At 43.3% G+C, this 24,446-nt stretch overlaps 1 protein-coding gene and 1 long non-coding RNA gene across 3 annotated transcripts; one reads left to right on the top strand and one right to left on the bottom strand.

Annotated features, from left to right (window-relative positions):
• Positions 1 to 9,719: 9,719 nt before the first annotated feature.
• LOC126064748 (uncharacterized) lies at positions 9,720 to 16,287 on the bottom strand. 2 transcript variants are annotated; one of them, XR_007514621.1, is made up of 3 exons: positions 16,201 to 16,287; positions 15,195 to 15,723; positions 9,720 to 10,592 (listed from the first exon to the last, which is right to left on the bottom strand). It is a non-coding gene; the product is annotated as an uncharacterized LOC126064748 (long non-coding RNA). The 2 variants fall into 2 exon arrangements; XR_007514622.1 differs by lacking the exon at positions 16,201 to 16,287 and adding an exon at positions 16,102 to 16,188.
• Positions 16,288 to 16,575: 288 nt separating this feature from the next.
• On the top strand, positions 16,576 to 20,280 carry HSBP1 (heat shock factor binding protein 1). The gene is made up of 4 exons (XM_049863998.1): positions 16,576 to 16,657; positions 17,190 to 17,256; positions 18,035 to 18,155; positions 18,669 to 20,280. The coding sequence occupies exons 1-3, from the start codon at positions 16,613 to 16,615 to the stop codon at positions 18,151 to 18,153; spliced, it is 231 nt and encodes a 76-aa protein (XP_049719955.1). The 5' UTR covers positions 16,576 to 16,612; the 3' UTR covers positions 18,154 to 18,155; positions 18,669 to 20,280.
• Positions 20,281 to 24,446: the final 4,166 nt, after the last annotated feature.

The raw sequence follows: 24,446 nt of genomic DNA on the forward strand, positions 1-24,446 counted from the left end.
GCTTAGCTTGGCTTAGAACACGGAAAAACAGGAGAAGCGTGCGTGCGTCATCACTAAGTACAGTGAAGCCTGTGAGAGCCGGCACTTGGGACTGCCCTGTTTGTCCGGGTCTTGCAAGTTTTCCACCTTTGACAGGTCTTACCACTTTTCTATCACTCATTTTATTGGCAAATGTTTGAGTTTTCCTTCTCCGACAGGTTTCCACCTTACATAGGTTCCAGCCTTCACAGATTTCACTGTAGGACATGCCTCAGTTCCCCTTATTCAAGCATACCCCCGTCCCCAGAGTTCAGAACAGACATCTTGCTGACACGTTCTAATTCTTTAAAAAATTAATTAAAAAAAAAAAGACCAATTCTTAGAAGCCAAAGTGATAGCATTTCCTGAATCACAGGACATTTTTTACCTTGCTAGAACACGTTCACATCGTGTACTGCAAGTAAAAGTAGAACCAAGACGTTATTTTGTTATTATGATGCATTTTATCTCAGTCCAAGTTATTTAAAAAAAAAAAAAAAGTCAAGAGCCAGAAATTGCTTTTCTCAACTTACCACCGAGAACAAGACTGAGGATCTTGCCCCCACCACGTAAGCGGTTATATAAGCAAGTTGTCTTATGAATACATCAACCATCTTAGTTGATTAAGCCTTACATCTCTCCCCGTTTTATATACGATAAAATTAATTATTTCTGATAATTTGTTTAAAAACTATATATACCAACATTTTCAAATTGTGGTAAAAGTTACCTTCCATCCTGCCAGTTACCTCCAGATGAGCGTCATTACAGGCCGGTGAAGGCAACACGCCTCTGGACTTACAAATCTGAACATCATAAAATAAACTGAGAACCATTTCATGTCAGGATCAAGTGAGACTTTGATTCTTGAAAACGCTGTTAAATGCATCTTTTTTTTAATTTTGATATTTTGAATCATCTCAGTTTTTCAAAATGCCACTATAAATAGTCTGATAGAGGAAATAACCAGCTACTACCAAACTCATGAAGTAGATTAGGTTGTATTTTATTGCAAATAAACACTTTGGATCTTGAGCTTAAGCTGTGGCAGTCAAAAAATGACTAACAAGGTGAGCTTCCAGGCTGGGTTTGGTGCAACGGTGCCCACATACAGGTGACTCTGTGACTCTGGGGGAAAGAGCCGACATTCTCCAGGGTAAATGAACAAGAAGGTAATTAATAACCACCACCATCATAATGGTCTACATTTATTGATTGCTGTTTATGTGCCCATACTGAACAAAGTCCTTTATATACACTAATTCACTGACCCCTTACGAGCCGATGGGGCAAGTACTACTATCATCTTAATTCCCAGGGAAAGCATGTGGAGGCTGGGAAAACGTAAACAGCATGTCCAAGGTAAGTGGCTGCTTCCAGTACCGAAACCCAGACCACTGGGCTCTTGAGCCCATGTTCTTCCCCCTGTGTCCCTGTGCCGCTGCCAACTCCGAGCAGGACACCCAGCAGAGTGCCTACTTCAGACCAGGAAACTCCAGCCCGAAGCCTAAATCACCCCATCTACCCAGAACAACTCGACGGAGCTTCTACTAGTTCTCAATCCTAAGAGCCTTCTGTTAGGAACTGGTGATTTCGCTCTAAGTTAATATCGGGGCCTTAGAAAATGTTCCTGCACAAGTATCACAATTTTCATCATTTTTTTCCCCTTCTCTTCCACGAGTTGCCAGCAGGTACATGAGAGGCTTCTACCAGACCAATTACTTGCAGTGGTGATCCAAAGTACATTCCCATCACGACCAAACCAACTGAGGGGAGGAGAGCTGAGGGAGAAGGCTATAAGCACAATTCAAATAGATGAATTCTAACGGTCATTACAACAGGAGCCCCAGCTGGAGCAAAGTGGTAAGTCCTTGGCTGCCAACCGAAAGGTTGGCAGTTGGAACCCAACAGCCACTCCATGGAAGAAAAGACCTGGCAATCTGCCCCTGTAAAGATTACAGCCTAGAAAACCCTATGGGGACAGTTCTACTCTGTCCTATAGGGTCACTATGAGTTGGAATGGACTCGACAGCACCCAACAACAACGGCCTTCCAGCAGCTTCTGGTTTTGTGAATGTAGTACATTACTCTATTCACATATAGTTGGCCCAAGCACACGTCAACTGTTAAATCACACCAGTAAAAGGGTGAGCACCAAGAAAGAGCTGACTCCCTTTTCTGTTTAACTACTAAAATAATAATAGCAACAACAACAACAATCTAATGATCTGGCCACACTTTTTATAAAGCTGACTTATCCCATCGTCTCTCCCAAACTGATTACTGCAATTTGATACTTCTTGTAATCCAAGATACAATGCTTTCACAATTGTTCACCTAGAGCAAGTAACAGTTCTTTCAGTACATAAAATGTGTTACCCTTACTGTATCTCCTATTGCCAGTGGATGAGCCCACTAGTGAACAGCTTCTAAAGAACAGCACTGTTCAGGAGAGCGGTTTTGACTGTCTTTATAAAAAAGCCTACAGGAAGGACATGTAGAGTCAGAGAAAAATGGTGGGAATGAGTGTGTGAAGGAGGATTTCAGATAAGAACTTAATTCTATAAAATTAAGAAAAAGTCTATAATTTAAGCAGATATCATTTAGATATTCATCAATTAAGTAAGCGAAAATGCCTCTTTCTATCTCTCATGCTCATGACTATCCTAACATTGATTGCTGGAGGGTTGGGGAGACTGATAAGCCTTGGAACCATTTTGTTCGACTTGCCTAGTCCCCCCTGCATATGGTGAGACGCAACAGGCTGGGGAAGACTACAATTATTTTTTGTTTGTTTGTTTGTTATTGTTGGAAATATATACAGAACATACACCAATTCAACAATTTCTGTACAATTTAGTTACATGGATTATATTGAAGTTGTGCAGTCATTCTCACCCACCTTTTCCCAGTTGTTCCTTTCCCGTTAACATAAACTCACTGTCCCCTAAGCTTCCTGTCTAATCTTTTGATTTACTGTTGTCAATTTGATCCCATGTAGATAGATCTTAAAAAGAGTTCAATGCTCACGGCAGACATTCTTTACTACTTAAGTTAAACTATTATTCAGTTTTAAGAAGACTTCAAGGGATATTTTTGGTTTATGGTTTAAGGTATAAAGATTATCTCAGGGCAATAGTTTTGGGGATTCATCTGGCCTCAATGGCTCCAGAAAGTTTAGATTCTATGAGAATTTGAAATTCTGTTCTGCGGTTCCCCCCTTTAAAGACTACAGCGATTTTTACTATGTAGCCTTTCAGGAAGTGGCTTGTAGAAACACTGAGCATATTCTGAAAGCTTGTGTTTCCTACTACTTTTTTCAAGCTTTTCCTTTAGAGTTTAATAAAGCCATTTTATACCTATAATATACATGCACTCTGATTATTAAAGTGTTAAAAATAGAGGCTATTACGAATAACATTCTGTGTTGTCATGCACATATCCATACTGTCCTGATGTCAAATATTATTTACCCCTCCCACAAGATTAAAATTTTCAGACATTTTAAATGGATTTTTTCATAAACACTCAAAAAGGATGAAAGTGTGTCACCTTAAAATATTTAACTGTACTGTACATGCAGTTCCTTTGAGCCATAGTTACTTAATTGCTGAGCTGTAAATTTACATTCGATTTTCCATGTAGTTGCAAAGAAATGTGTAACTTGTTTGTGAAATCTTCGAATAAAGGCTACCTGGGATTTTTACCATGTGTACTTGGTCTTAGAACTTCCTTAAGTCTCAGCAGATGCCAGAGTAAAGGGATCTGTTTTCAAATGGTGCTCTGGCTGGCCTGTAATATTAAAGACCAAAACTAAAACCAAGTGCTGCCTGCTAACACCTCTTCTTCCACAGCAGAAAGATTTGGAAAAATAGACAGATGACAGACAGACAGCAAGAAAACGACTTTAGTGAGATCCTTCACCAAAGAAGAGGAAGGGAAAGTCAGTAACATTTAACAAGGCACCCTGGGTGGTACAAATGGTCTACTAAGCAAAAGGTTGGCAGTTGGAACCTACCCAGAGGCACCTTGAAAGAAAAGCCTGGCAATCTACTTCACAAGATCACAGCCACTGAAAACCTTGTGGAGCACAGTTCTACTCTGACACACAAGGGGTTGCCAGGAGTTGGAATCAACTCAAAGGTAACTGGTTAGTTAGATGGACCAGGTACTCTACATACGTAATTCATGAATAATAATGACCCAATTAAGATAGATATTATCTCCACCTTCTGATGAAGAAGCTGAGGCTCACAACGTCAAGCCTATCTCGTATGAGATCAGCTGTCTACTAAGTGGTATGTATGACACCAATGATGGTACTTTTCCTATATTCCCTAAGAAAGCACCACCAAATGGGCACAAAATGAACCCAGTGTATCATCACATATAATGCATTAAATTGATAATGACAAAATAAATTGAGAATGACCAGGTGGGCCAAGCAGGAGAAAGCCAAACTTGCATGTCAGCGTCCATATGAAGCGCATCCCTCCTCTCTGGTAATCTGTCTCCAGGAAACTGCTAACATTGGTGAATAAACAGGAAACAGATTCCTTGGCAGCCAATCATGGGGACGCTAATATGGAAAATTTCCTTAAGCCAACGTAAGAAACATACACCAACATTTCAAAAGGAAAACTTTTCTAGTTGTATCAGGACAACTGCGCACACCCATTCTCCCCCATAAAAGCAATTTTCTGGGGATTTTTGTAAACACAGCATCAAAGAGGCCTCCTTCTGTCTTAGTAGACAAGTCAACGTAGTCAGTGACTATTGCAGGAGCACACTCCACAGATTCTAGCAGATCTGACTGTACCTGGGAATCCAAGCTAAGAGGACTGGCACCAGGCCTGAGACATTTCTACGTTACATTTGTCGGAAGTGGGCTGGTCTCTCCAGAACCACATTTCACCTTCGCTCACAGAGCAGGCTACACTAGGGTGGGCCCTGAATGCCCTGCCACCCACACAAAAGGGCGTCCTCCCTCTGGAGTCCAGGTCCCAGGGCCTGAGCATCTGCATGCTGCTGCCCCTGGCCATCCCGGGCACCATCTTGGATCTCCTCACTTCCTCACTGAAAGGTATTTGTCCTTGGCAGTTACCCTATGTGTCTAGGCCTTTCAAGGGGACCATTCACTTAATACATGAGTTTTTTGAGTGGGAAAAACCTAGAGGAGAATTCCTATGGCCTTTAACATGTTGTTGTTGTTGTTGCGTGCCATCAAGTCGATTCTGACTCATAGTGACCATATATAACCGAGAAGAACTGCCCCATAGGGTTTTCTTGGCTGTAATCTTCGCAGGAGCAGATTGCCAGGTATTCCTCCCATGGAGCTGCTGGATGGGTTCTAACTAAGAACCTTTCAGTTAGCAGTCAAGTGCTTAACCACTGCACTACCAGGACTGCTTTTATAAGTGTTACAAGGCCATTTCTGGGTAACTTTCTGGAGTTAAAAAGGAGCCAGGAGGCACTGTTAAGAATAAATCACATTGGACTAAGTTTATTTCCTTTCCTGATGGAATTAATCAATTGGCAGATTAAGTAAGTGGCACAGGCTTCCTTCCCTTAGAAATCGGGACAGATTTATGCAAGGTACAGTTGGCCCTCTGTATCCATGGGTTCTGCAACCACAGATTCAACCAACTGCAGATCAAAAATATTGGGGTGGGGGCAGTTCCAAAAAGGAAAACTTTTATTTGCCACATGTGAGCACTCCGCTGCATCCACAGGACTGAGGTGCTGTGTAGGCATGCCCTGCTCTAGCCTCCCGCCATTTCACAGATCCTCACTCTCTCTCCAGCACTCGTTGTTTGAGCATTGTTCGTCTTGCATATCCTTCATTCACTACTTGTGTTGTGTGCACCCTTTGTTTCTATGAAAAAATGGCTCCTAAGAAGCAATAAAGTGTCAGAGCAATCCCCTCAAAGGCTAAGTATGAGGGGTTGAGGAGAGCAAAAGGAAGGAGTTCCAGGCTAATAAGGGGTGGCTGGCTAGCAATGTGAAGTGCTACAGCCTCAAGAACTTCAAGGTCACGGGCACATTGCATCGGCTGATATCCGGGCAGCATCAGCATTTCCAGAAGAGCTCCAGGAACTCAAACAAGAGAAAGGCTACCTTCCAGAGCAAGTCCTCAATTGTGAGAAAACAACTATTTACATAGTATTTACACTGTATTGGGTATTATGAGCAATCTAAAGATGATTTAAAGTATGGGGAGGGGATGTGTGTAGGTTATACGCAGATACTACACCATTTTATATAAGGGTGTTAAGCAGATTTTGGTATCCAAGGGGTCAGGGAGGGGATGGGAGTGGGGTCCTGGAAGCAATACTGAGGGACAACTGTATATGACAAAGACTTGGGATATTTTCAAATAAGATGGGGGAGGGTAGAATACACAAATGCTCCCTGAGACTGTCAGGTAGCTCAGTCATTCCAAACTGGGAGGAGGTCTAAGTCACACAAAGCAGGCAGTGTCAGTGTGAGGTTTTTATGTCATTATTGACAATGTATATCATTATGTAACTCCACCATTCCCTGGATGGTGCAAACGGTTAACACACTTGGCTCCTAATTGAAAGGTTGGCAGTTTGAGTCTACCCAGAGGTGACTCAGAAGAAAAGCCAGGCAATCTACTTCCAAAAAAATCAGCCTTTGAAAACCCTATGAGCACAGCTCTACGCTGACACACAGAGTCACGGTGAGTCAGAACTGACTTGTCAGCAATTGGTTTTATTTACCTCCAAGCTCTCTGAAAAGCTGCCACCAAATGTTCTAGAAGCGGATTAAAAATCAAAACAAAAAAAAATATCTCTGTAGTTGATAAAGTTATCACCTTGGGTTGTATGAGTCCTTGAAATCGCTATTTAAAAAAAAAAAAAAAAAAAAAGCCCAATGCCGTTGAGTTGGTACAACTCATAGCGACCGTATAGGACAGAGTAGAACTGCCTACAGGGCTTCCAAGGAGTGGCTGGTGGATTCAAACTGCCAACCTTTTGGTTAGCAGCCAATCTCTTAACCACTACACCACCAGGGCTCCAGAAATCGCTACAGCAGGATTAAAAAACGCAATTGCCAACCAGGCCACAGAAGTACGGAAGATGAGTGAAAAGGGCCAGCTGTAGAACAACAATATGTGATCAAAGACACTTGTCTTCAGTGGCTGGTGTCAGTAGGAAGTGCTATGAAGTGCAGACACCTGCAAAATAAGTCCCTGAGTGGTGCAAAAGGTTAATGTGCTCAGCTGCTAACCAAAAGGTTAGAGGTTCAAGTCCACCCAGAGGTGCCTTGGAAGAAAGGCCTGGCGATTTACCCCCAAAAACTCAATAAAACCCTGTGGAGCGCAGCTCTACTCTGACATACATGCAGTCGCTATGTGTTGGAGCCAACTCGATGGCAACTAGTCATACAACTGGAGGGGATTTTTGCCACGAAAGATTAGAACCCGGCATTGCGAGATCTCCTAATTTTCTAGCCAGAAATCCCTATTTTTACATGCAGTCCCCTAAGGTTCAAAAACTGACGATGAATTCACATTTAAAACACTGTATGCCAAGATACACTATGTAAACCAAATAAAAAGTGTCTGAATGCCAAGCCGGCTGGTTTGGGAAATCTGTTTCACGGGATAGTTAATTATCCAAGCAACGAACATTATATTTCATGAAATCCTAGAACTATTCAAAGGACTGAATGTGTTCAGAAATTATTTCTTTGAAAGGCTTATATCTAGGTAGCCACATGTTTTGCTGACTATTCTTTCATTCGTTAGATCAAGCTTTACACTGGTGAGTCTCTCAATTACACGCCAGTGCTCCCCAAGACAGGCACAGTTCAGTATACTGCCTTTTTATGGATCTGAACCAGACAAAGGTGTAACCTCTCATCTTTTCACAGAGAAATACTCTGGTTCATTCTAGGTACCCAGACCCCAGTGACTATTCTATACAAAGCATGTAACCAGAATCTGCAGATATTCTATACACTTCTTCCTGAGATTTATCCCTAACGAGAAAAAAAAAAAAAAAAAAATTTTTTTTTTTTAGAAGCTACTCGATATTAGACTGATTCAGCAACATTTCCTTGTGTTTCCCCTTTTCAAATTACGTAACGATGTACCATTTCAAAGTGAACACAGCCTCCTACCCTTTTGCTCCCTGTCTTTCCTTAGGGCTGAATGTCCCAAACTTTATTCCTACGAGCCACCACCCATCCACCCATCTGTCAGTTTGTCATACTGCGGCGGTTTGCACGTTGCTATGATGCTGGAATCTATGCCACCGGTACTTCAAATACCAGCAGGATCACCCATGGTGAACAGATTTCGGCAGCACTTCCAAACTAAGAAAGACTAGGAAGAAAGATGTGGTGACCAACTTCCAAAAATTAGCCAATGACGATCTTATGAATCACAGCAGAATACTGTCCAGTATAGCACTGGAACATGAGTCCCCTAGGCTGGAAGGCACCACACAATGGCCACAACAATGGGCTCAAACATACCAATAGTTATGAAGATGACACAGGACCAGGCAACATTTCGTTCTGTTATACATAACCCACTGCCGCTGAGTCGATTCTGACTTATAGCGACCCTATAGGACAGAGTAGAACCACCCTATAGAGTTTCCAAGGAGCGTCTGGCAGATTCAAACTGCTGACCTTTTGGTTAGCTGCCATAGCACTTAACCACTACACCACCAGGGTCTCCTCTGTTATACATAAGGTCACCGTAAGTCAGAGCCAACTCGACGGCGACTGATGGCACTCCTAAGAGAACACCTTCACAGAATTCAGCCATGCCCTTGCCCTAGTTTTTAACACCTTCACTGACTCTGCCATATGGGAACACCGCCAGTGCTGTCAGTTACAACTACAGTTTCAAACTATACCACCCTAAGCCAAAAGTTCTGGTTTCAATAAATTTACTTCAAAAGGGAAGTACATATTACTTCCTCAGATGAAAAACCAGTATCACTTGCAATACAATAAATCAATAATCAAAATAAATACAATGAAAGCAACAACAACAACAAAAAAATGATTACATGTTAGCTCGATACCAGGTCTACCTAAGAGCTCCATGAAAGGAGATGAATAAGGGCTCGAGGGGTCTCAATGACATGATAACATCCAACGGAGACCCTCTGGTTGTCACAATCACTCAAAGAGAAAAAAGATGGAATAAATAAATGTCTACTTGGTAAGTCATGTTTATTTCATGCCATGTCCACGTGCCATCTAGAATCATCTCAAATACATCATGTCTTCCACCAGTATTACTTGTTCACAAAGACTGGAAGTGATGGATAGAATTAGCAAGGAGCCCTAGGGGCACAATAGTTAAGCACTTGGCTGCTAACCAAAAAGTTGGTGGTTTGAACCCATTCAGCATCTCTATGGGAGGAAGACCTAGTGATCTGCTCCCATGAAGATTACAGCCTAGAAAATCCTGTGGGGCAGTTCTACTCTATCACATGGGATTGTTATGAGTCAGAATCGACTCAATGGCACCCGACGACAACAACAAATATAAAAATATACTTAATATCTTAAGAAGTGTAAGAAGAGATTGATACTAAAGAGCAAAAGAAAATAAAAAAAGGACCATGAATTTTTGGAAAAGAACCAAATAAAAGTTCTAGAATAAAATAAAAATGTAAACTCAATGAATGAATTTAATCACAGATTAAGCATAACTGAAGAAAGAATTAGTAAACTCAATGAAATTTTGAAGAAATTATTCTAATTATATTACAGATAAAAAGAAAACATAAAACACATGTGGAGATATGGAGGGCAGAATGAGAACACCTAACCACATCTGACTGACATCTACAAAGAGAGAAGACAGAGAAAACACACCAGAGGCAATATCTGAAGCCATATGCTGATGCTGAAATACTTTTCAAAAAAGATGAAGAAATCAATTTGCAGAGTCCCAGGAAGTCAATGAGGCCCAAGCAAGCAGGATACATAAATAGAAATTTGCACCTACACACATCATAGTGAACTGCAGAATAGCAAAGACAGAGAGAAGGCTCTTAAAAACAGCTAAAGGAAAGGGAGTGGGTGAAGATTTCCTCTAAAAGATCAAAATCTACCCTGAAAATAACTTCATTACCAGATACAAAAGCCAGAAGGCAGCAGAATACCTTCAATGTGTTGAGGAAAAATCTAGAATTCCATACCCAGCAGTAATAGTCTTCCAAAAACAAAGACAGAATGAGATATTTTCAGGCAGACAAATCCAGAGAGTTGGCACCAACAGATTTTCACTGAAGCAAATTCTAAAGAATACATTTCAGACCAAAAGAAAGCAGCCCCAGAGGGAATTCTAAGCTCTGAAGAATGCTCCAGAGACTGGTCTCTCCTCATAACATGTCCGAAGTAAGCAAGAGGAAGTCTCACCATCCTCGCTTCAAAGGAGCCTTCCAGCTGTACTTCTTCCAAGGCTAATTTGTATCTTCTTCTGGCAGTCCATTGTATAGTCAATATTCTTCACCAACACCATAATTCAAAGGCATCAATTCTTCTTCGGTCAATGAAACCAAAAGCTGATTCTTCCAAAACTGTAACAAAATTGACACGCTTTGGGTACGACTGATAATGAAAAAAAAGGAAAGGTACAAATGAACAATCTTAGGGATGCAAAAAGAAATAGAACTAAAGATGCTGCAGATATTTTTAAAAAGAGATATATCAACATTTTATGCCAATAAACTTGCAAATTCAGATAGCACTGAAAAACGCAGAGAAAGTAAAACTATTCAAAAATGACTTGAGAAGAAAGAAAATACCTGAATATTCCTATAACATTAAAGAAGAAACTGAATCAGTAATTTAAAAAAATCACACACATACACACACATACAATGTCTCACAAAGGAGACTACTGCACTGGAAGTTCAACTAAATAATCAAGAATAAACCATTCTAATATTTCACAAACCATTTCAGAGAATCGAAAAAGAAAAAACTCTCCCCAACTCTTCTTAGGAAACCCTGGTGACATAGTGGTTAAGTACTACAGCCACTAACCAAAAGGTCAGCAGTTCAAATCTACCAGGCGCTCCTTGGAAACTCTATGGGGCAGTTCTGCACTGTCTTATAGGGTCACTAGGAGTCTGAATCAACTTGACAGCAATGGGTTTAGTTTGGTTGTTGGTAACTCCTTTTACGTCATCTTGATACCAAAATCTAATGAGCAAAGAAAATTATAAGCTAACCTCATCCATGAACATAAGTTTAAAAAATCTTAAAATATTAGCAAGCTGAATGCAACACTAGATTTAAAAAAACAATAACCATATATCAGGATCAAGTTGGGTTGAATCCCAAGAATGCAAGCCTGGTTCCTCACCAGAAACTCAACCATTAGACTTTACCACGTTAACAAATTAAAATACAAAAATCACAGGGGTTTTAAACGAATTTTTTAAAATCCTTATAAAAAGAACACCGTGAAAATTAAAATGGTAAGAGATGGTAAAGTACTAAGTTTTTTTTTTAATATATGATAAAAAGTGGCATCTCCAATCAGTGGGGCAAGAATGGACTATTTCATCAGAGGTGTTGGGAGGCAGGAGTCAGGAAGGACTGTGTATACAAGGAACAGAATGGAGTGGGGTAAGAGCTAAGAGGAACAGAAAGCTTATGGAGAGACAAAGTGTCTGGGGGGGAGCTGCTTCATCTAGTTTGTTCAGGGAAGGCCTGTCTGATCAAGCAGCATTTTTTAAAGAACTTGGAGGGTGAGTGCTGCAGATATCTGAGAAAAGAATACCCCAGGCAGAAAGGACAGCCAAGGTAAGGGTCCGTAGGCTTGAGCCTGCTCCGTGTGTCAGGGGCCCAACAAGAAGGGCAGTGTGGCTGGGGCAAAGTTGGGGAGGGGATGGTGCGAGAGCAAGTCAGGGAAGTGGCAATGTCCTCAAGAGGGCTCATGAGCAGTATTTGTGTATTTCTACACAAATAACACGCACCTTCTACATTGGTTTGTCAGTGGCTCCCTCCGCCCGTGGGATATTTTCCTAAGCACCGCTATGCCAATTTTTTTTTTAACATGTTGCTGTAAAGAAATGTTGGCATAGTGGTGCTTACAAAAATACCTGGGTGGGGAGAGGGATGGAGGCTGGCAAACCAATGCAGAAGGTATGTACTATCTGCATGAAAACAGAGTAAGTATAACATGTTGAAATGCAACTTCCAACACCTGCCAGCTGCCAAGTGCACCAGTCTCCCTCCATGATCCTCTAGCCTGAAATCACAATGGAGGGGCTGCCCCTCCACCCATCTAAGCTCCGTAATCCCCAACCCCTCCTCATCAACCTTCCACGACCAATTATTCTTTCAACAACATGTAGGTGTGGAGGGTGAGAATTAAGGGGCCTTGACTGATCGGCTCTATTTACTCCACAATATAGAAAATAAGGTTATCCTGGGTTTGAAGAGGAAACCCTGGTGGCATAGCGGTTAAGTGCTATGGCTGCTAGCCAAGAGGTCGGCAGTTCAAATGCGCCAGGCGCTCCTTGGGAACTCTATGGGGCAGTTCTACTCTGTCATATAGGGTCGCTATGAGTTGCAATCGACTCGACGGCAGTGGGTTTGGTTTTTGGTTTTTTAGGGTTTGAAGAGACTGCAAAGGCTGAAATGACCACTGGAGGGCGAGAGCAGGGGGCCTGCCAGGCCACTTGGAAGGATAAGGCCCCACATCCTGAGCTGCTGTGACACCAGCTCACTCAGGTGTGGGATTCTCGGCAGCAGAAGCAGCAACCACAGCGACTCTGAGCCCATACAGGTGCAGCGACGGAAAGAACAGATTACAAGGTTTCTCTAAATCCCTTCTCTAATCGTGTCTTCTCTGCTTGTTGTTAGCTGCCATTGAGTTGGCTCCGTCTCATGGTGACCCCCCGCACAGGAGAACGAAATGCTGCCAAGTCCTGAGCCAACCCCATGATCGGCTGTGGATCAGACCACACAGCTCCATAGGGTCTTCACTGGCTGATTTTCAGAAGATCACCAGGCCTTTGTTCCTAGTCTGTTGTCGTCAGGAAGCTCCACTGACACCTGCTCAGCATCCTGGCGACACACAAGCTCCCACTGACAGACAGGTGGTGGCTGCACATGAGGTGCACTGACCAAGAATCGAACCCAGGTCGCCCACGTGGAAGGTGAGAATTCTACCACCGAGCCACCACCGCCGCCGCCATTCCTCATCTGCTTACGCAAAGCAAACAGACAAGCAAAAATCTCATTGCTGAGCAACTACACCTGTACAGGAACACCCCCTCAGCATATATCTGGAAAAAGAGAGCATTCCAGCTCAAAACAAGGAGCTATTATTAAAGCACCATATTAAGCCCATGTAAAACCAAACCCTCTTGAAAGGCGAAAAGAGAATTACAACATGCAATTAATCTAGAAAGAGCTAAAGAGTAAAAAAAAAAAAAAAAAAAAGTGCTAAGAGGAGCTAAGACAACTACGACACTTTAAATAAAGGTTAAAAATGAGGGTTGTTGAAAAGTGAAGTCTAAAAGGTTAATTACTAGTGCCTTACACATAATACACTAGTTTTCTTAATGGGACAATATTCAGTTTAGGTTCAGCGTGTCAGCCCCACAAAGTATATCAGCCATGACTATAAATTAGTGAAGCTTTCACACCAAGCAGCTGTTTAACAGACCTGTGGTCTCTGCCACACAGACTATACAGTCTTTCTATTGAAGTGAAAAACAAAGGAACAAAACAAAAACCTCCACTAAAAGAATGCCAAGTTTATTTGCTGTTTATGTAAAGAAAATTTCAAACAGGATAAAAAACCTCAAGTCTCCTGCCAGAGGGGGAAAAAATACTCCAGGTCCTGATGCAAATTTACGTCCTTCTGTTCCTCAAAGGCCATAAACCAGGGTGGCTCACAACTTCGGTGTCCAGGGTGCAGGTACCCAGACTTCCACGCTGAGGGTGGTAGCCCTGAATGATGGGGTCTAAAGTAAGAAGGGGGAGGTCCTACCTCCCCTTGGCTACTTGGTAGCTAAATGACTGGAGGTTTCTGAAAACTCTTTATAAAGTAACAAGCACAACACAGATGGAAGAAGGTGATGTTACTTCACCAGCCTTCAATCTCAGCATAGATGGAAGAACATTCTCAAGAAACGGCCGGAGCAAGAACAAATTCATGTTCGAAGAACAAGTACACAGAATTCGAGGCAGCGTCTACAGACCCTTTTAAGCCAGGGGTTCTCAATCGGAGGGAGTTTTGCCCCTGGGGGATGCTGCCAATGTCTGGAGGAATTTTTGGTTCTCACGCTAGAGGTGCTACTGGAATGTAGCAGATAGAGGCCAGCGATGCAGCTAAACATCCTAGAACACCCAGGACAGCCCCCATGACAGAGAATTTTCCAGCCCAAGTGTCAACAGTGCCACTGTTGAGAAACCCTGCTCGAAGCTCAGAAAACTCACGGAATTCTGGAATGATAGAAAAAGCAGAAGATGTAGAGTCAGAAAGTCCTGTGTTCAAGTGCTGCATCTACTGCTTCCTAATTGGATGACCTTGTTTACGTTTCTTAGCCCCTCTGGGACTGTGTTCTTAGAATTGTAAAATGATAATAATTATATTACAGGGGTGTTCTGAGGATTAAGCAAAAACACTGAGACAAAAGTATCCAGGTGAGCAGACTGAGTCCAGTACAACTAGATGGTGCCCAGCTACCACCACTGACTGCTCTGACAGGGATCACAATAGTGGGTCTAGGACAGAGCTGGAGAAAAAGGTAGAACAAAATTTTAACTCACAAAAAAAGACCAGACTTACTGGCCTGACAGAGACTGGAGAACCCACAAGAGTGGAGCCCCCAGACACCCTTTCGGATCAGTAATGAAGTCAATCCTGAGGTTCACCCTTCAGCAGAAGATTGGACAGGCCCATAAAACAAAATGAGACTAAAGGGGCACACCAGCCTAGGGGCAAGGACTAGAAGGCAGGAGGGGGCAGGAAAGCTGGTAATAGGGAACCCCAAGATTGAGCTTCTAATCTCAAGAAACACCAAAACCCACAGTCTCTTAGCCCCCTGACACTGTCCCCTCCTTTACCAAAGAAGCCTTCCCCAACAACACCAAGGAACATCACATTGCAAGAGAAGCCAGACACTGAAAGAGGCCCACTGTCTGATTTCACTTACATGAAATTCAAAGGCAAGACCAGTGTGCGATGTGAAAAGTCAGGGCTTGGTGACTTCTGCCGGGTAGGAGAGGGCCTAGTGGGCTGGCCATGTTTTTAAGCCGGAGGCACGTAGGATTTCTGCACTTTGCAGTAGGCATGTTAGACAGTACCTGAAAGTTAGAATCGCACCAGCCACCTGGCCCCGGGGCAGCGGAGACCCACCTGGGCCGGCATTGCCAGAGCTTGGCAGCCACTGGCATGGCGGACCGTTGGTTGCCTCTCTGCCCTGAGGGCCCCTCCAGGTACATAGGTCTACCTGGTGTGCACAGGTGCACCTGTGAAAGGGACAGTAGGCCAGCCCCTCTGCTGGACTCAGGTATGCCAGAGCGGTGACAGCGCGGGGACGCGCACAGCTGGGCTGATAGTCGCAGGGCCCGGGATGTTCGTCCAATCGACCCCAGGAAGCCAAAGCCGTCCCAACTACTGCGGGAAGACGGTCAGGGCATTCCCTATTTGCCAGGATCCGGTTTTGTTCCACTTTTTTCTGCCTGGGAAAAACAAAAAAAACCAAACCCAGTGCCGTGGAGTCGATTCCTACTCATAGCGACCCTATAGGGGAGAGGCCCAAAAGGAGATCAGAGGGGCGGGCGCCGGGGACGGGAAAGTTAAAGACGGGCGGGGAGAGGTGGCGGCAGAGCAACAGGGGCAGGGCAGTGCAGGGCCCGGACGGGCAAGGCAGGGGCGGGGTGGGAAATGGGGCAATGCAGGGGGGTAAGGCCAAAGGCGGAGGGCGAAGCCGAAGAGGCGGGGTGAGACAGGTTAGGGCGAGGAGGGGTGGGGCGAGGACGACCGTGGAGGGGGGGAGGTGAGCGGAGAAGGGCGGGGCCTCGCTTAGTACCATAAGGGCAAGAAACCCAAAACCAAACCCTTTGCTTTCCAGATTAGACTCATAGCGACCCTACAGGACAGGGTAGAAGTGCCCCAAAGGGTTTCCAAGGAGCGGCTGGTGGATTCGAACTGCTGACCTTTTGGTTAGCAGCTGAGCTCTTCACCACTGCGCCACCAGGGCTCCAGAAACGGAAGAAAAAACAACCAAACCCGTTGACGTAGAGTGGATTCCGACTCATAGCGACCCTATAGGAGGGAGTAGAACCATCCCGTATAGTTTCCAAGGAGCGCCAGGTGGATTCAGACTGCCGGCCTCCTGATTAGCAGCGGTAGCTCTTAACCACTAAGCCACCGGGGTATCTACAAAGGCGAGAGCTCGGGGCTTTTCCGTGGCGTTGACTTGAACTACAGCTCCCACAATACCCCGCGGTCTCGCGGTCTCTCTCTCTCTCTCTCGTCGCGAGAAGAAGCCGCTGGGGGCGTCTGCGCGGACAAACGGAAGTGTAGGTGACGGTCGGAGATATCACCGCCAAGCTGGGAAGCGGGGAGATGGCCGAGACCGACCCCAAGAACATGCAGGATCTCACCTCGGTGGTAAGGGGCGGCTGCGCGGGCCCGAGGACGCGCCATCTTCCGCGGGCGCCTCCCGGGGCCCGCGGCGGCGGCGGCGCGAGACGTTTCTGGAGGCTTCGCCGCCTCCGCGACCCGCCGGGGCCCTCGGTGTAGACCTCTCCCTGCCCCAGACCCCTCCTGGGTGTGTCTCCTCCTGCCCCTGAAGGCCCCTGATGACCCCCATGCTCCCGCCAACGTCCCATGCTCACCCCTCAGCTCTGGCGCACCCCCGAGATGTGTGCGTGATGCCTTCAAGTCGCCAAAAACAACCAAAAAACCCTGCCGTTTTTGAACCACAGCGGGCCCACCCTGAAAGGGGCTCCGCCGGCCTTCAGTCTGATTTAACAGATGAGAAAAAACTGAAGTCGGAGAAGGAAGTTTTTGACTAAAGGTCGCAGAGCCGCCAAGAGGCCGAGTTGGGGCTGGAGCCCGGGGTCCAGGTCTCACTCCTAGACCAGGTTTCTGTCTTGATCCCATGAAGGTGCCTCAGGATAAGGATGTTTTCTTCTCTTAGGTCCAGACACTGTTGCAACAGATGCAAGATAAATTTCAGACCATGTCCGACCAGATCATTGGAAGAAATATCCTTTTACTTCGTGTCAGCCTCTAATGGGCCTTGGATCCTACTTGCCAGGTAGTCGGTAGATGCCTAAGAAGCCCCGGTGGCGCAGTGATTAAACTCTGGTTGCTAACTGGGCTTCAAACCCACCATCTTCTCCACGGGGAAAGCTGTGGCAGTCCGCTTCCATAAGGATTACAGCCTTGGAAACCCGATGGGGCAGTTCTACTTTGCTCCATAGGGTCGCTGAGTTGGAATCCACTGGACAACTGGTTTTTTGTTGTTGTTTCGGTAGATAAAATGGGTGGTTTGCAGACCAGTTTCAGCCTGCCATTTACCAGATTACCTGGATGTCCTCTGTTCCCCAGAAGTGCTGTGCTAAGGGCTAGGAACACAGAGTTGAACTAGACAGAGCCCTGGCCACAGGGAACTTACAATCTTCCCATAATAATGGCTAATGTGATTGACTTCTGACTGTGAGCCAAACACTTCTTGTGTCTACTCCTTAGATCCTTATGAATAGGTGATGCTGTCACCATCTTTGTTTAGCAGATGAAGAAACTGAAGTTTAGTAAAGTGAAAAAGCTCGCCCAGGCTCCCATCACTGGCAAGGGGCAGGGTTAGGATTTGATCCTGGGCATCCTTGCCCCAGGTTCCTGTACTCTTCAGAATATCCAGAGGAAACTGGAAAACCAGTTTCATTAACACAATTGTGTTTAAGGCCATAGTACAGGACCTTGGAAAAAGGGGATAAGAAATGGGGAAGTGGAAATGCTGTTCATTGTCTTTAACTTGATCACTTGATGACATGAGTAGTCGCATTGATGATCTAGAGAAAAATATTGCAGACCTCATGACCCAGGCTGGGGTGGAAGAACTGGAAGGTGAAAACAAGATTCCTGCCACACAAAAGAGTTGAAGGTGAGGAAGGAGCTAATTATTTTTAAGAAGGAAAAAAGGAGAGTACAGAGAGGTACCTCTTAAGTATTATTTTGATGTAGATAAACTTCTCTAGATGAATTCCCAGCCATGGCCCCAGCGAGCATCCCTTTTATTCTCTCCCCCTGTGGACTTCATGTTTTGACATGGGTAATTTGGAAAATGCCCTGCTAGTTTTATAAACTTCTCTAGGTCTTTTCTGTGATTTGGCATTCAGATATCCCATAAAGCAAATTGAGAACATCCTTAAGAACTGCAGGATTGAAGACTTTGGAGAGACAGGGAAGATACAAAGCAGTGGGAATAGGAAATAGTCACAATTTTTTACAAAGTTCTAATTAAACCAGTTGTGTTTTTGCTAGAATATTGTACAAAGAAAACATGTTTTATTCACTAGAGAATTCTGAAAGGATTTTTAGTTGATAATTCTGTGTATCATTTTTATTTGTCCTCATATAATGAAAAACATCTTGATGGTGTTCCCTTTTTCAACAGGTTGCTAATAGTTTACAGTGAGGTCTGGAACACAATTTTTACAAGCCAAGAGAAGACCGAATGGCTTTTTGCACCTAACTACTACGTGTAGACAGGTTTTATATTATAAAGTGTGTGTTCTTACCGTAAATCATATAGTTAGTTTTCGGAGTGATTTTTCCTGTAGTTTCTTGAATTTTTTTTCTTGAATATGGTAAACTTCACATCTCGGACCTTGGTCTGTTGTGCTGTTATTAAACACTAAAACTCTGGCAGTTCCTACATAAAATTGTCAAAATTTTAGAGTGTTTTCATGAAGTCATTTTCTGTCATTCCTTTTGTAGTAGTTGCTATTTGATAAAAATTGCTCTGTGGCTTTTTTCTTAGACAAATGGTAAATCCTTCAGTTAAACTGAACTTTGTGAAGTAAAACATTAGTTGAGTTTGAGGTTCTTAATTCTCAGCACAAAGTGGCTGTTGAACTGACACCAAACAGCGTGCTGGCAATACTTTCCAAACAGCCAGAAACATGTAGAATTCGTTTATTCCGAAATACCTGGCACTCCTGTGTGGCCAAAACTCAGAATCGAACCACAGCTCTATTTCTATTATAAGTGCCTGAGATCAGATGCTGAAGTCCATGAAAAGTCACTATTGCCACTTTAGTATGTTTAAATATGGAAAGTAACGGAATAGCCTAACATAATGAGATGTCATTTGTTACAGTTTTGCATGAGATTCTTATACTTCAGTAGAACCCTATATTCACCTATAATAGTTATCATGAAATACCTGGCAGGATTTGAAAACCTGAATTATTCCATCCTTTCTTTGAACTATTAATTGGAAAAAAGAAATACAGATTACCTACAGAAAAGGGCAAGAGACCATATTAAGTCCAGTTGCTTGGCTAGAAAGTGATGAATGACTTTGTCGTAAGGCTCAAGTTTTTACAAGATCCTGTTCTACTTAAACTATTTCTTAGCTAAATTCTTGCAGGGTAGCAATGTTACTACTGATTATAGACGACAGGGATGATAACTCTGGCCACTCGAAAATGCAGTGTCAGGCGTGCTTTAGCCACAAGGCCAATACTGACGACCGTGATTGTCACCCCAAAGTGATTTTATATAACAAAAAATTAAAAATGTGAGAAGTTGAAGAATAGTATGTTGCTTCATAGAGGAAAATCCTCATTGAACTCACTATGGTTTTTTAGAGTTACCTCTATCACCAGTCTTGGTCGTTTGTATTACACATATCTAAAAATTTAAGAAATAATTTGGCCTCTTAAATGGGGAACACAATGGAGTAACATCCTTCAATAACAAAGTGGAGTAATTGTTATTACTACCTACTGCATTCAGGAGCCACTGAGCAGGTCAGCCGAGAGTGCTGCTGGTTAGCCCCAGAGCATCAGGCTCTAGCCAGGCCAGGTGAAGCCTGTGTGCAGGTGTCCACGAACCTAGGAAATGGCAATGGAAACTATATATGGCCTTTTGGCTGTTGTAAGAGTAGTCAGAACTTAGGTAGGAGTTGGCCTCTTAAATAAAATGAGAGTTTCCAAAGGCAGGCTTCCCTAACCACCGATCTGCCCTGAATAAAGGTGCCTGAAATCCTGCTGTTGAAACTTGTTTTGTGTGGAGACTGATTTGTTTTGTGTTCCATGTCTACAGATTCAAATGCACACACCACTCTACCAGCTAAAACCTCTGGAAAGAGTAGGTTCAAGTAGCCAAAGGCCAAGTGGGCAGGAGGGGTGAGTAGTGGTGTGGCTGGAAGGGAAGGCTGACAGCATAAAGGCCTCAGTAATGGATATTGAAGGAGAGCTGTCACTGCACGTGTCACAGAGGTGACCCAACTTTTCCAAAGTAAGCTCCCCAGAACACTTGTCCCTGGAGGAGCTTCCAGGAGGAAGGGTTCATGATCACTTGGGTTTACAAAACTTGCAGCATACTAGATTCACTGCATGAAAAGTCACAGTGCAAATTATCATCTTAAAGGTTCCGAAAGCCCTGCAGCAGAGAAATCTGATTTAACTTTCTCACCTACCTATTTCCAAGTTATTTGGCCAAGGATCCTTTTTGGAAGATACATAGCACCTCGTCAACATTTCACTGAACTGTAGTTAGGGGCTCCCAAGTTGGTTCCAACTCAGAGCAACCCTGTGTACAACAGAACAAAACACTGTACAGTCCGGTGCCATACTCAGAGCCCTTGCTCTGTTTTAGCCCATTGTTGCAGCCGGTGTGACAGTCCATCTCATTGAAGGTCTTCCTCTTTTTCACTGACCTTCTACAAAGCATGAGGTCACTCCTGATAACATGTCCAAAGTATATGAGATGAAGTCTTGCCGTCCTTGCTTCACTTTTAAGGAGCATTCTGTCTGTACTTCCAAGACAGATTTTTTTTTTTTTTAATTCTTCTGGCAGTCCATGGTATATTCAGTATTCTTCACCAACACCATAATTCAAAGGCATGGATTCTTCAGTCTTCCTTATACATTGTCCAGCTTTTGCATGCGTACAAGGCAATTGAAAATACTATGGCTTGGGTTAGGCACACCTCAGTCCTCAATGTGATGGCTCTGCTTTTGAACACTTTAAAAAGGTTTTTTGCAGCACATTTGCCCAATACAATATGTTATTTGATTTCTGACTACTGCTTCAGTGGACGTTGATTATGGATCCAAGTAAAATGAAATCCTTGACAACTTCAGTATTTTCTCCATTTATCATCATATTGCTTATTGGTCCAGTTATGAGTATTTTTGTTTTCTTTATGTCAAGGTATAATCTGTATTGAAGGCTGTAGTCTTTGATCTCCATCATTAAGTGCTTCAAGTCTTCTTTGCTTTCAGTGAGCAAGGTTGTGTCATCTGCGTATTGCAGTTTGTTAATGAGTCTCCAGTCCTGATGCCAAGTTCAAATAATAATTCGATAATTTCTGCATTCTGTTGTATCACCTTTGGAATGGGCACAAATACAGAATTTTTCCAGTCGGTTGGCCAGGTAGCTGTCATGTAAATTTCTTGGCATCGGCGAGTGTTGCATCCATCAGTCGGTATTCCATGAACTCCTGGAGCCTTATTTTTCACCAATGCCTTCAGTACAGCTTGGACTTTTTCCTTCAGTACCATCAGTTCCTGGTAATATGCTTCCTCCTGAAATGGATGACATCGACCAGTTCTTTTGGTACAGTGACTATTCCTTCCATCTTCTTTTGATACTGCCTTGCTCAATATTTTGCCTATAGAATCCTTCAGTATTGCAACTCGAAGGTTGAGTTTTTTCTTCAGTTCTTTCAGCTTGAGAACGTTAGTCTCTTTTGGCTTTCTAACTCCAGGTCTTTGCGCATTTTTCATTATAATACTGTCTTCTCAAGCTGCCCTTTGAAATCTGTTCAGCTCTTTTACTTCATCGTTTCTTCCATTTGCTTTAGCTGCTCTATGTTCAAGAGCAAGTTTCAGAGTCTCTTCTGACATGCATTTTGGTCTTTTCTTTCCTTCCTGTCTTTTTAATGTCCTCTTGCTTTCTTCATGTATGATGTCCTTGATGTCATCTCACAACTCATCTGGTCTTCAGTCATTGGTATTCAGTGTGTCAAATCTGTTTTTGAGATGGTCTCTACATTCAGGTGGTATATACTCAAGGTCATACTTGGGCTCTCGTAGACTTGTTTTAATTTTCTTCAGCTTCGACTTCAACTTGCGTATGAGCAATTGATGGCCCCGTAGTCAGCCCCCAGCCTTGTTCTGACTGATGATGTTGAGCTTCTTCATTGTCTCTTTCCACAGATGTAGTCGATTTGATTCCTGTGTATTCCATCTAGTGAGGTCCATGTGTCTAGTTTCTGTTGTTGAAAAAAGGTATTTCTAATGAATAGGTCGTTGGTCTTTCAAAATTCTATCGCACGATCTCTGGTGTTTCTATCACTAAGGCCCTGGTTTCCAACTTCTGCATTTTAATCACCAGTAATTATCAATGCATCTTGATTGCATGTTTGATCAATTTCAGACTGCAGAAGTTGGTAAAAATCTTCAGTTTCTTCATCTTTGGCATTAGTGATTGGTGCATAAATTTGAATAATAGTGTATTAATTGTTTTCCTTGTAGGCATACAGATATTATCCTGTCAGTGACAGCACTGTACTTCAAGATAAATCTTAAAATGTTCTTTTTCACAAAGAATGTGACACAGTTCCTCTTCAATTTTTGGTTCCCAGCATAGTAGACCATATGACTGTGTAATTCAGAATGAACAATACCAGTCCATTTCAGCTCACTAACATCTAGGATATTTACGAGAGTTCCATTTCATTTTTGACAACTTACAATTTTCTTAGATTCATACCTTGTACATTCCACATTCCAACTGAACTAGAATAAAATACACATAGGTAGATATCAGTTGAACTCATCCAACAGACAACTTTGGATCAATTTATAAAATGCATGTATTGTCGGTATAGGTAGTCCCTGACTTATGACATGGCTCCGTTCTGAAGACTTCATCATAAGCCAGTTCTGATACTAAGTCTAGTACCTCATTTTTTTTTAAGTTTTCATTACTATTGCCTTTTATTATCTTTATAAATACAGCAGTGTTTTGAACAGTAAATCATAAAATTTAACATCTGCGAGTGAACATCCAAGAATAATAACATCGGCAAATTACATGGTACAACATGTTACTAATGATAAGATGTACAAAAAAACTAAAAAAGTGCAGTTCCTCATAACTCGAATACGTCGTAAGCCCTGAATTACCTATACTCACTTGACCCCTTCTTTCAGCTGACAAGCAGAGCCTTAGCCTCGTGTAAAATAGGCTTCAGGATACTGGCAAGGTCTTCACATTTGTACAAAAGGATGGCTTTCCGTACTCAAAAAAGTTCCCTTATGAAATAAAAGGTGCCTGCTGAGTTATGATTAGGCTGAACACACGGGTGACCAGATGGCCTGCTGCCCTCCACCTCCTAGCCATTCTCGACTCTTATGAATGAATAAATCATCTCAGACAGCACAACCTGGGTCAGCCAGAGAAGCAGCTACTTTCTGCTCAAACCCACTCCCCCAAGGATAGCCCGCACCCTCCTTTCCTGTACAGAGTGTCATCAGATACAGTGCTGGCAGAGGAGCCCCCCAGCTTGGAGAGCAGTACACAATAGCTACAACAACGGGCTTCAGACGTGCCAATGACTATGAAGATGCAGGACCCAGCAACGGCTCCTTCTGTGATAACGTTAGGTTGCCAGGAGTCGGAGCCAATTTGACAAAAAAAAAAAAAAAAATAGCCTTTTCCTGTCACTTCATGAAGGCTCCACCCCTAGCATAACGTTTTCATTACCGTCAGCATACACAGTGTGCCAGCCTCTGTATCTCAGAGGTAAGGCGTTCTTCCAGTTCTACTACATTTAGTGTCAAGGTGGGTCCCTTTTGAAATGCGTGAAGCTTAGCAGACCGGAATTGGAGCCTCACTGGAACTTCATTATTGTGTACGTTGCCCATTCTATTAGGTGATTCTTCTGGGTGTGTTAACTTTGTGAACTTTGGCTTTTTGTCTTTCCCCCCTTTATTTCTGTGAGATGAGGCTTGTGGGCACAATTATGGCTTTCCTGTGTGATTGCTAGGAAGTCCTGATGAGCTTGGTTATTTCTGTGTCATATTTGGAAAAGCAGAAATTCCCCATGTAGCCTAGCGGAACTGCACCAGCAGTAAGTTATCCACCCAGCTCTCAGTGGCGTCTGTCACGCCACAGGTCGGTGGTGCCAAAGCGCCATTCGCCTCATTGGTGGATG

The sequence above is a fragment of the Elephas maximus genome, chromosome 21 (genome assembly GCF_024166365.1).
Source record: "Elephas maximus indicus isolate mEleMax1 chromosome 21, mEleMax1 primary haplotype, whole genome shotgun sequence".
NCBI lineage: Eukaryota > Metazoa > Chordata > Mammalia > Proboscidea > Elephantidae > Elephas > Elephas maximus.

What these genes read in the sequence shown, in the direction of transcription:
- HSBP1 (XM_049863998.1), top strand. Translation starts at nt 16,613, where the DNA reads ATGGCCGAGACCGACCCCAAGAACATGCAGGATCTCACCTCGGTG. An exon ending in TGCAGGATCTCACCTCGGTG is followed by an intron (nt 16,658 to 17,189) that starts GTAAGGGGCGGC and finishes TTCTTCTCTTAG; the next exon opens with GTCCAGACACTGTTGCAACA. An exon ending in CGACCAGATCATTGGAAGAA is followed by an intron (nt 17,257 to 18,034) that starts ATATCCTTTTAC and finishes TAACTTGATCAC; the next exon opens with TTGATGACATGAGTAGTCGC.